The sequence below is a fragment of the Phodopus roborovskii genome, unplaced genomic scaffold (assembly GCF_943737965.1).
Source record: "Phodopus roborovskii unplaced genomic scaffold, PHOROB, whole genome shotgun sequence".
NCBI lineage: Eukaryota > Metazoa > Chordata > Mammalia > Rodentia > Cricetidae > Phodopus > Phodopus roborovskii.
The window spans coordinates 7,514,733-7,527,327 of NW_026126459.1; the positions used below are offsets into that span (position 1 = coordinate 7,514,733).

Genomic DNA, 12,595 nt, shown 5'->3' on the forward strand with positions numbered 1-12,595 from the left:
TGAGACACAGGGGAAGCAGGACATGCAGTATGGAGATAAGGTAACCAGCCACTCAGCAGAACATAGATTAAAAATATGGGTTAATCCGGGCAGTGGTAGCACAAGCCTTTAATCGCAGCATTTGGGAGGTGGAGGCAGGTGGATCTCTGAGTTCAAGGCCAGCCTGGTCTACAAGAGCTAGTTCCAGGACAGCCTATAAAGCCACAAAGAAACCCTGTCTTGAAAAACCAAAAAAAAAAAAAAAAAAAAAAAGGTTAAGGTTAAGTAGGTTAAGTTATAAGAGCTAGTTGGTAACAGCTTTCATCATTAATAATGAGTCTCTGTGTCATTATTTGCAGACTGGCAGCCCGACAAGAAAGTACTACTACACCCACAAGCTGCAAGTCAAGCCCTCATTAATGTTTGTTCAGTGAACCCTGAGGACAGACATATGGAGGGTGGGTGTGGCCAGCATCCTACACTAATCTCCCTGTGAACTGCTTCTGCAGCCTCCTGACCACACAAAGGAGGGTGTGGGTGCATCCCACGGCTCTTGTCTCACCAGGATTTTGAGCTTACTTCAAGATCTCACAGCACAGGCAGAGCCACTTCCCAACACCTGTGCCCTGGTGAGAAAGCAATGAAAGGAGAAATTCAAGTCTTGACACTCCATTCCTGTCATAGAGAAAGTCTGTCTACACCAGTCAGTGCTGCCCTGGTATTCTCAGAGCTCAATAGGGAACTAACAGTCTCAAACTATCTGGGCTTAGCCTCTGAGTTTCATTCAGCAAACCAACATCAGCACAAACAGGAACAAGTCAGACTGATCAAGCACCTACTGTCAGTTGTACTGATTGAACCCCTACTGTGCTTCAGGTACTAACGTCAGGAATTCAATAATTGTCATCTAAACTGGATCTTGAAAGAACCTTACAAAACAGGGTCATTTATTTAGCTCATTATACAGTGGACTACAGTTCCAGCTAGAGCACATAAAAAACAGGAAGACGAGACCCCACAGAAGATAGTCCACACAGAATTAAAACATGACAGGAGACAGCCCACACAGAAACAATCACCACAGACGACAGAAACAGAATACCACAGAAGACAGCCCACACAAAGCCAGGACATCATAGAAGATGGTCTACACAGAAACAATCACTGCAGGGGACAGTCCACACAGAAACAAGACTCTTTGGAAGACAGTCTACACAGAAACAAGACTCCCTGGAAGACAGTCCACACAACAACAAGACTCAAGGGGAGACAGTTCACACAGAAACAACACTTCCTGGAAGACAGTCCACACAAAACCGTGACTCCATAGAAAACAGATCACACAAAAACAAGTAGCACAGAAGATGGTCCACATTTAAAAAAAAAAAAAAAAAAAAAAAAAAAAAGAGACTCCATGGAAGACAGTCCACACAAAAACAAGGCTCTTCAGAACACAGTCTACACATAAACAAGGCTCCACAGAAGACGGTCCACAAAGCTCCTTGGCCAGTGGGTAAGGGACTGCCTGGCGTGACACCCTGGGTTCATCCCTAGGCCCCACATGGAAGAATCAGAGAACCTACTCCTGCCTGTTGTCCTCTGACCTCCATATATGCAGTGACTTTGTGAATGTGCATACACCCACAAATACATACATCAAAACAAAACAGACAAAAACCCCAGGGTATTGCTGCCTTCCCTCCGCACTGGCAGCACCTGCTCTCCCTCCCCAGCCTCTGCCTCTAACTCTGTGATATGCTGGTTGGGCTTCTCCTATGGGGAGAATCACACACTGTGTAGTTTTACATGTGGCTTCTTTCTTATAAACTTTAAATGTACACCTATGTATTCATTCTTTCCATAGCTCAATCAAATCACACCGTGAGGACACACCACATCCTTTATTCACAGGAGACACATTCAGGTTCCTTCTACTCTATTCTGGGGTTCATGTTCTGTGAATGCTCTTGTATACCCCAAGCAAGCACTCTACAAGTGACCTACATACAGCTCTAGCCTCAATTACTTTCCCATTGCTACCAACATTACAATCGCTTGTGTCTTACCAGTATTCCCAACAGTCTGGAGAGGGACAGACCCTCATGTATGCTAAGTGAGTCTTGTGCCACTATCCCAGAGTTCTCAACCTTCCTAATGCTGCAACCCTTTAATAAGGTTCCATATGTTGTGGTGATCCCCAACCACAAAATTATTTTTTGTTGCTACATCATAACTGTAGTTTTGCTACAGTTATGAATTATAATCTAAACAGCTGTGTTTTCTGATGGTCTTAGTCAACTCCTGTGAAAGGGTCATTTGACCCCTAAAGGGTTCGAGACCCACAGACTGAGAACCTCTACTCTAACCTGTCTTTTCTGCTGTAGTTGCCTTCCTGATAAGAAGTAGTGTCTCCCTTACATTGTGCTCCATCTGCTCTTCCTGCCCACGCCTACCTCAGGGACCGCTGTTGCTCCCTAGAGCCACCAGTCCTGTCCTTTCCAATCCACATGCCAGTGTGACACAAACTTTCTTGAAACTACACACTGCATAGCACAATCACCAAAAATACAAGGTGTTTGGAAAACACACCAAGTCAAAGTATAGACCTCTCTGCTCTCTACAGTGTTAGAGGAAGCAAATGAGCTTACATGGACTCCTCCTTTGGTGCACCCTTGGCCAGACCTTCCTGCTCCTTTCTTTTATCCACCGCCTGTGCTTGCTTTTCGATCTCAGTGAAGGATGCATTTGTCAGTTTCTGGGCTCCCAAGCTCCCTTTTTTGGCTCCAAGCTGAAAAACAAGTAAGATTTCATTCTCTCCAGGCAGTTAAAACCTGTAACTGCAGCTGTATACTCTGAGGTCCCTGACCTGCCAGGCCTATCTGTGACAATCATTTCCTTCTTAGTCCCCTCTGTGAGGTTGGCAGTCTGAATGACACACATGGGATTCATGGGATTCGAGGCAGTAGCCAGGACCACCTCATGGGGTGGAGCTGGAATGAGTGAAGGGGAGGGGTGGGGAAGTGGGTGCTCCCACCCCAACCCCTGCCTGCAGGGCATCACCACAATAGAGAACTCTATAAAACCACCCTCTGCTCCTCACAGGACACAGATGCCCCTCAGAGTCACAGCAGGAGAGAACTCTCAAGTCATATCAGGTACATTTGATCACAGGCAGAAAACAAGGTTAAATATGCACAAAAAGCCACATCTATTATTATGGCTCAAAATAAGTGAGAATACTGCTCTGATTAGGGTGAGACAGGATCCCAATATAGGTCTTTTTCTTCTCTGTTTCTGTCTCTGTCTCTCTTTCTTATGAAGGGGTTTTTCTGTGCAGCGCTGGCTAGCCTGGAACTCACTCTACAGACCAGGCTGGCCTGGAACTCACAGAGCTCTGCCTGCCTCTGCCTCCAGGTTGCTAGAATTAAAGACATCAAGCCAGAACCATGTACAATTGAGAATATTCCAGTTAAAAACAAGGCATAGGAGAAAATGGATCTCTATCTAGTTTTAGAGCCAACTCCTATATTTTTTCATAATTTAATACTCACTCCTTTTTTTGCTTGATTTGGTTTCTTTTTTATAATAGATGAAATTTCTGCCAAAAAAAAAAAAAAAAAAAGAAAAGAAAAGAAATAAAGAGTCAGATAAGTAAAAATTCTAATGTGTCTTCTAAATAAGATGTCTTGTTTCAGCATATTCTCAGGTCAGCAGAGTTGCATCAACAAATACACTACCTCAGCCCAGAGCAAACATCTGCTGAGTACACACTAGAGAAACAGGGTTGGGCACAAGCATTTAAAAACACTCTTCTGTGAGATGGCTCAGGGAGGAAAGGTGCTTGCTGTCAAGGGACCCATGTGTAAACCCCTAAAGCATGGCTGTCATTGGGTGAGATGAAGCCTGGGCTTAGGGTCCTTTCTCTGTGTGATACAGCTTGATGTTAAGCCTTCAATACTTACTGTCCTGTTCCCCCATCGTTGGAGGAACCTTTTTGTCAAATTTCCTTATCAGACCTAAAAACCCATGGCTCTCAAGGACTATATAGTTATGCTACATTGCAAAACACTTGAGAATGCAAAAGTCCTTCTCTCCCACAGGTGGGAACATGCAACCTCACGATACCCAACACAGAAATCCAGCATCCGTAAAAGTCTTCACAGATGCTCATGGATTGAACGTGTCTGTTTTGTTTTCAGAGGTGCTGAGACTCGAGCACCTCATAGGGATGGTCCATTGCCCTAGTTTGACTACAGCTGCAGAACCCTGTACATTTCAAGCTGACACTGACCAAGGTGCCTTTGCCCTGAGGGTTTCCCCCAGGGCCACCACCTTGCCTTTTCATTTGCTCACTCTCCAGGAGGCAGCTGAGAGCTCCTTTATCATCAGAGAAGCCAGCCTGTTCCTATGGTTCCTTTTTTCCATCTTATGTGTGGTGTTTGCCTGTTTGTATACCTGTGTACCATCTGGGTGCCTAGTCTCAGATAACCTGAGACTAGGGATACAGACTGGGAACTGAACCCCGGCCATATCTCCAGCTTGTTCCTGTGGTTTCTTTTGATGCCTTCTCTGATGGCTTCCTGATGCCTGTTGCTACCTTGAGCCTTGTTTGCCATCTGTGGCCACTGGAAACACTGCCCCCTCCACTTGATCTAAGCTGTGTCCAGCCCTGGACTCCAGCAACATTCTGTGAATGGTTTTGGCAGTCTCACATAGTTGTTATACATTTCAAAGCCCCCACCCCATCCCACCTCAGATTCCTGCTGCCTTTAGTATACCCCCAGCCCCAGCCCCAGCCTCATTATACTAACTCTATCCTTTGCTATCCTCTTGCTCTTTCCCTATATACTGTTCTCCCTTCTCTAACAGATAGTCCTGGCCATGTATGGTCTGTTTATTTTTCTCTGTGTTTTGGACTCTTCCAGATGCCTCTGGATGTTCTCTTGCTCTTATTTACAATAAAAATGAGCGGTCATGTTTGCAGTTTCTTTACTGTACCCTCATGCATACAGTCATCACCATCATCATCATTCTCACCACCATCACCACCACCATCATTATCACCACCATCACCACCACCATCACCATCATCATCATCATTCTCACTATCGTCACCACCATCATTCTCACCACCATCACCACCATCATCATCATTCTCACTATCGTCACCATCATCCTTCTCACCACCATCATCATTCTCACCACCGTCACTACCATCCATTCTCTCTATCGTCACCATCATCATTCTCACCATCACCATCATCACCATCATTCTCACCACCATCATCATTCTCACTACCACCACTACCATCATCATCATTCTCACTACCATCACCATCATCATTCTCACCACCATCATCACCACCATCACCATCATTCTCATTACTATCATCACCACCATCACTACCATCATCATCATTCTCACCACCATCATCACCACCACCATTACCATTCTCACTACCATCACCACCATCATCATCATTATTCTCACTACCAATCATCACCATTACCACTGCTTGGTGCTGCTGGTAATCAATCCTAGGGCTTTTATGGTAGGCAACTGAGGAACCTGGAGGCTGCAGAGATGGCTCAGTGGTTAAGAGCATTGGCTGCTCTTGCAGAGGACCTGGGTCTGAATCCCAGAACCTACATGGAGGCTCACACCCATCTGTACCAAGTTCCAGAATATCTATCTAACCTTTTTTCTAACTTCTGTAGGCTTCTGCATGCATGCATGCAGTACACAGATACCCATACACATAAAATTAAACATATAAATAAAAAAAATCAAAAACAGGAAAGGGCCCAGCACTATGCCTCAACTAAAGTTGAGGGCTGACTCACTGTCAGTGAGTCAGTTCCTACTGACTTACACACAGATCTTATCATTCAGCCACTGAGACACGAGGAGCATCTTGTCATTAAGTAGCTGTCTCTTTCTACTAAGGTCTTAGTATCAACATTTGATAAACTTCACAAAAATACATGCTTTATAGAGGTTTTTTGTTTTTTTTTTTTAATATCACTTTCTGATTCTGAGTTTTCTCCCTTCCTTCTTTTTTTTTTTTTTTTTTTTTTTTTTTTTTTGAGCCAGGGCTTCTCTGTGTAGACCTTAGCTACCTGGAACTAGATTTGTAGACCAGAAGGTTTAGTTATTTTCCATCAGTGTGGCTACTTTCCAATACATAAAAATGTAATACACATCAAAGAGACACTGCTTTGAAGTTCAGAACAAGGAGAAAATGCTGAGTGTCTGATGAAGGGTGGTGCAAGGTAGGGCTCTGAGCCCTGCTAGTGGGTACGTTTGTGGAGCAGCCTTTGCAAGGTGCACAGCAGGACGGCTAGATGGCTAGGTAGCTTTGCCTGATACACTACAGTAATGGGTTCAATCACAATGTTGAATCACTGTAAGAACTGAGACAGGCAGAATCCAAAGGTGGACCCCAGGCCACATTACCTACTGCAGCCTTCCCTGGAGCATTCAGACCTTCCACACTTGGCCCTTGCTCTGGTCCACCTGAAAACATAAAACACCAATCTTTACTTTGTGTTTCAGCTCTATGATCTATTTCATCGTTATAATTTTTGGTAGTGCACATGGCCAAGATGGTGCTCTTACCACTGAACTACCCCTTTCATTATCATTTAAAGACATGGTTTCACTATGTCAATCAGGCCAGCCTGGAACTCACAGAGATCTGGCTGTCTCTGCCTCCAGAGTGCTGGGATTAAAGGTATGGGCCACCATGTGGCCCTCCATTTCTTTTAAATATATTTTTTTCTTTTCAGTTGACATATTTATGACACACACACACTATGACTTTTCAACAATGTGTACAGTGTGTTGCAGTCATGTATCACATAAAACATTAGCTGGGCATTGGTGGCTTATACCTTTAATTCCAACACTCAGGTGGCAGATCTCTGTGAGTTCAAGCAAGTTCCAGGACAGGCTCCAAACAAACAAAAAACCAAACCAAACCAACCAAACAAACAAAAAACAAAACAAAACAAAAACAAAAAACCAAAAACAAAACATTACCACCTCTCTGTGTTAGACACATTTAAAACCTCTCTACTATGCTTTACTATGAGACAGTTAATAGCTGTAGTTATCCTAAGGTGTAAATCATGGCAGTCATTCCCCTCTCCAATTAGACCTCCAGCTCCATTACCACCCTCCCTACAACCTGTCATAGGTAATTTGACTTAAAATTGCTGTAAGAACTGGGCATGTTGGCGTCCTCCAGCACTCAGGAGGCGGAGGCAGGACAAATAGACGTTCTAAGTCACCCTCAGCTACACAGTAAGTGTGAGGCAACCTAGGCTATGTGGGACCCTGTCTTTAAAAAATGCAAGTGCGTGTTTAAAACAATGGTTTTATAGAATGAAAGTTAATTGTCTTTTCAACTGCTATTATTTAGAATTCTACTTTGTAAAATTTTTGGACAGGGTATCATATAGCTCGGGCTGGCCTTGAACTCCCTAGGTAACCAAGGATGACACTGAACTCTGACTTTGCCTCTCAGTGCCAAGACTACAGGCGTGTACCCCACCCTGGCCGCAGAATTCTACCTCATCATTTTGGTGGTTTACAGTATGGCACCTATATTATCCATGATACACGTACTATGCAGCTTCCCTTCACTGGGACACATGTCACATGCAGCCCAAGGGACACAGCAATCTCCAGAACAGGGTGTACTGTGCTAGAAGGGAGACAAAGTGCAGAAGGCAGTTGTGTTGGGCGTGGTCAATGGCTGCACCTGGAGCTGCATTCCCAGGAGAGAAAGAAGGAATGGGGGAGAATGCCAGGATGGACCTCTGTCTTTCTCTAAGGCATCTCAACCACAGGATACAAAAAAGAAATCCAAATGTCCAGGTGATGGCAGCCAGCCTGGTCTACACAGAGAGCTCCCGGACAGTCGGGGCTAGAAACTGAAACCCTGTCTTGAAAAACAAACAAACAAACAAGAAGTTCACACTTAATACTGTACTAAAGCAGAAACTAACGGTTCAATTATCCTACTCTCTAGTTAACCTTCTAGAATGTCTTTTGAGTCCATGGGCTAACAAAAAAAGGGTTTCTATTTTAACTTTAGCAGTTTGATCTTGGCATTCTGTGTTGACTTCATGAACCCCACCTTCATTTTTTTCTGGAGTGGTTTCCACGGTCCATGGTGTTAAGGGAGCTGGTTCTGGCTGAGCTGATGCCTGCAGGATACCACTGACCTGCAGCAGGGTGAGAGAAGTCATTAGCAGCAAAGCAAGGACTGTCACTACAGTAAACCAGCACAGGGTAGCAGTGCAGGAGCCCCTTCTGAGCATGTGCTAGTGGCAAGATTCCCAAAGGCCTCTGTCCTCAGCCCTGCCTCAATGTTCAAATGTCTCACTTTGATTGCTGTCTTTTGGGGGTTTTGGTTTTTTTTTTTTTTTTTTTTTTTTGTTTTTTGTTTTTGGAGATAGAGTTTTATGAATCCCAGACTGGCCTAGAACTTGGTACTGTGGCAGAAGATGACCCTGAGCTTCTGATTTTTTCTCCTTTGCTGGGATTACAGATATGCAAGGCAACACCTAGTTTATGAGGTCTGGGGATAGAACCCAGGGCCTTGTGTATGTTCTAGCAAACACTCTACCAACTGAGCTACATTCCCAGCCTCTTCCCTTCCAGGGTATAAATTTTTGAATGTTTTTGTGAGATAGGGTCTCATTATGTAGACCTGGGTGGCCTCCAATTCACAGAGCTCTGTCTACCTTTGCTTCCTGAGGGCTGGGATAATAGGTTGGGCCACCACAGTCGGCTGGAATAATTTCAGATTTATGCAAAAGTGATCCAGATTATACAGAACATTCCCCCCTCTGCACACCTGTCAAAGTAGGACATGGTCATGGATGCAGCACCCCTAGGCATGGCAAGCCCAACAATGGGCCCTGGAGCCTCTACAGCCTATGATCATTTCTCATGGCCTTGAAGCTTTTGAAGGATGCTGTCTAGTGCTTTGTAGCAGCCTGGCTCTCTCCTTGCCTGTGTCAACATGACTCAACATTGGATATGGTCCCCTGACCCTTGGTAAGGTGATAGGGCCAGTTCCTTCCTTTCCAGTCTTGGAGGTGTCTCCCAGCCTGACCTGCACTTGAGGAAAGTCCAGCTGAGTTCCATGTCCTGAAGACTCTACACACAGCTTAGGGTCCTAGAGGAAGACCTCCCTCAGCTATGTGGTCCTCACTGACATCACACTGACTCCTGGTGACAGGTTCTTTGGGTGGTAATGCAAACTGATTTTGTGGTTTGGACTGCCCAAGCTTTAACCACTGGGGGTCTTTCAGGCTCCTATGAGTCCTTTGAACAAAGCCCTGTCTGTTCTCCCCTCTGCACCTCACTTTCTAGCTCTAAAGATGGTCTGCACTCTTGGCTCAGTGGCCATTTTCTACAGGTGGTCCTGACTCTGCTGCTGGGAGATGGGAATTAGAAAGTAGGATCTGAGGGGATGGAGAGATGGCTCAGTGGTCCACAGCACTGGCTGCTCCTGTAGAGGACTCGGGTTCAGTTCTCAGCACCCTCATCGGGCTGCTTACAACTGTCTAGAACTCCAGCTCCAAGGCATGTGACATCCTCTTCAGCATCTGCAGGCACATGTTGCACACATACACATGCAGACACTCACACACACATAAATAAGTCTTTAGAAACCAAGGTCAGATGCTGGGGGTGTTTGCTGAGCCAAGATGTCACTGTGTCTAGGCATTTGGTGGGAGTGGGGTGGGGGTGGGGCTGGACTACAAAGTGCACATCTATCCAGAGTCTCCATCTGCACAAGAGCAGACACAATGCAGAGATGACACAGATACACCTGAGTTCATCTTAGAGTCCACACCACGCTGCTCCTGGCCCTCTCTTCCCAGCCCATCTTTTTACTTCTGCCATCTCTCAGCTATGAGGCATGGATATTCATAGTCTATTCTGTATCTAGTGCTGTGTTAAACAATAGTGACATTCCCCACCCAGGCTGGCCTCAAATCACAGTCCTCTGCCTCAGCCTCCTGAGTGCTGGGTTACACATCTGTATCCCACACCCCAGGTTCTGGTAACTACTTATTATACTGTCAATGACAACATATCCATGTAAATCATAATATCAAAAAAGAAGAAAAAATCAAGTTTATCATGTGTGTATGTGTGTGTGTGTGTAGTACAGCGTGCATACATGTTCACAGGTGTATGGGTACAGGTTGGAGATTGATCCCACTCCCTTTATCTACTGGGGCAAGGCTTCTTGCTGAGCATGGAGCTTGCTAACTCAGCTAGTCTAGACAGGCAGCTTGCTTCAAGGATCCCATCTCTCTCTCTCCTGAGCACGGGGATTTCAGGAAGGCTGCTATACCTGTCCACCTTTACATGGTTCCTGTATCCAAACTCCAGTCCTCACGCACAGTAAATGCTTTGTCTTCTGAGCTATTTACTCAGGGGCTTTTGCTTTTTAAATTTTGGTTTTTAAAGACAGAGTCTCACACTATGGCCCAGGCTGTTCTGGAACTCACTGTAAGCCACAGCAGACCTCTAACTTGTAGTAGAAGTCCATCTTAGTCTTAGCAGTGCAGGAGCATGAATGGATAGTGCTTGCATCTTGTTCTGGCTTTTAAATGGCTTCCCGCACCAAAAGCTTGGTATCACTATTCACTCTCCAGCCTGTGGTGAGTAGGTTCTAAAGGGAGTCCTTAGGGCCTTTGGAGAGGGAAAAAGGGATCCCAGTTCCTCTGGCCATGATGTGAGCAATTTTGCTTCTCTGTATGCTCCCCACCAGTGTCCTAGTGTTGAACTGGTCTAGGAGCTACAAGAACAGCCACCATGGACTGCTGTGGAACAATCTTTGTATACTTAAATATGTATTATTCTCTTTGGTTAATAAAGAGCTGACTGGCCTATAGCTGGGCAGGAAGAGATTGAGCAGGAGAGCCAGCCAAGGTCAATGCTGGAAGGAAGGGCAGAGTCTGAGGAGTTGCCAGGAGATGCCATGAGATGCAGAGCAAGCAGAATAGAAAGTACGTAGATGAGGTAAACAAGCCTTGGGGCAGCACATGGATTAGTAGAAATGGTTATAAGACCTAGCTAAAAACAAGCCTAAGTTATTGACCAAGCATTTATAATTATTAAGTTTCTCTGTGTTATTTGGGGAGCAGCTGGTGGGACATCAGTGGTCTAGAAAGGTTACACTGGACTGTAATCTCCAAACCTGCATCACCATAAATCTCTCTTCATAAGCTGACCATCTTGGGCATGTATCACCATGACAGGTATGAACACGTAACTTAATTTTAAAACTGAGCAAGTAGCTAGGTACAGAGGTGACCAAGTTCCAGCCAGCAAGACAGGAGCAGTGGTGTGGATGCCACTTCCAGACTGTCCCTGACACAGGACAGGACCTTTGCTTTCCTAGACATGTATCCCTCTGCTAAGAACTGTGGAAGGTCGTACTGCTGCTGGGCCTCAGGTTAGACCCTGAGTCAGAAGCTATGAATGGAGAACAGCACAGGAAACTGGTCAAGCAGTCTGTATCTTACTGGAACATCTCAAACACATGCTTGTTATGACTTTCAGAATAAGCACATTCTAAAATTGTGTGAAGCATGGCCAGAGAGATTGCTCAGTGGTTAAGAGCTTGCAATGCTCTTAACCCCAGAACCCATTAGGGCAGCTCACAACTTACCTTTAACTCTAGCTCCAAGAGTCTGTTGCTGTCTTCTGGACTCCATGGGCACTGTACCCACATGCACATACGGCCCACACATATATACATAACCTAAAATAAACCTTGAGAACAAAACAGCAAACTTACCTCCTGAGAGGCATGAGCAGCAAAAAAATCCTCCTCCTTTGGGGGAGGGGACACAGGTGGAGCTGCACAGCTGTCAAGCCATAGCTAGAAGGAAAACAAAGCAGCCCTTAGCAGGGAGTTTACCTTAGCTTTCCCCTCCCCTCTGGACTTTGCAGGGACACTGTCTAGCCCCTCACCCACAACACCACAGTGTCCAAATAGGGCTCTGAACACACTGTGGAAAAAAAGCTGCCACTCCAAAACATTCCACACCCCCAGGGGGTCAAGGACCCTAGCTCCTGAAACCCTTTTAGATATAAGTGCAGGTTCTAAACCACAGTGACCAGGCCCAGCCTGGATTCCACACCTAGGATTTCTATCCTCACCAAGGCTGCTTGGGACCTCAGCTCAACATGCTTGGTGTTTTCAATCCCTCTCCAGACACACAGCAAAGATGAGATTTGGGAAAAGCATGTTCCTGGCAGAAGTTGAAGCAGGCATACTGTCCAAACTGCCCTGTGCTTTAACCCTCAGACTCATAAAGGAGAGGCCTTCCTGTGCTACATCAGGGGATGCCTTTCTCACTGCCATGCCTTTTATCCTACTATTAGTTTCCATGTTAAACACAGCCCCAAGGGCTGAGCAGCTGTCTCTGGCTCCAAGGCTCCTGGGGGCTGTGATGTGCCTTCCTGTCTTCCAGAGAAGCCCTGATTAGCCCCTGTGTATGTGTGGTCAATGTTCACATGTCACCAATGTTAATTCTTTTGAAGCATGAAGTTGAAGCCCAGGCAACAAGCATTCTA

General features: G+C 45.5%; 1 protein-coding gene across 2 annotated transcripts in view; it reads right to left on the reverse strand.

Moving 5' to 3' along the window:
* The window catches only part of Arfgap3 (ADP ribosylation factor GTPase activating protein 3), a 41,586-nt gene that overhangs the window by 12,678 nt on the left and 16,313 nt on the right, over positions 1–12,595 (reverse strand). For both annotated transcript variants that reach the window (XM_051189502.1, XM_051189501.1), the window contains exons 5-9: positions 11,814–11,897; positions 8,124–8,211; positions 6,437–6,496; positions 3,531–3,577; positions 2,628–2,767 (exon numbers count right to left, since the gene is read on the reverse strand). In XM_051189502.1, coding sequence (XP_051045459.1) covers positions 2,628–2,767; positions 3,531–3,577; positions 6,437–6,496; positions 8,124–8,211; positions 11,814–11,897 — 419 coding nt within the window. The remainder of the gene's footprint in view (positions 1–2,627; positions 2,768–3,530; positions 3,578–6,436; positions 6,497–8,123; positions 8,212–11,813; positions 11,898–12,595) is intronic.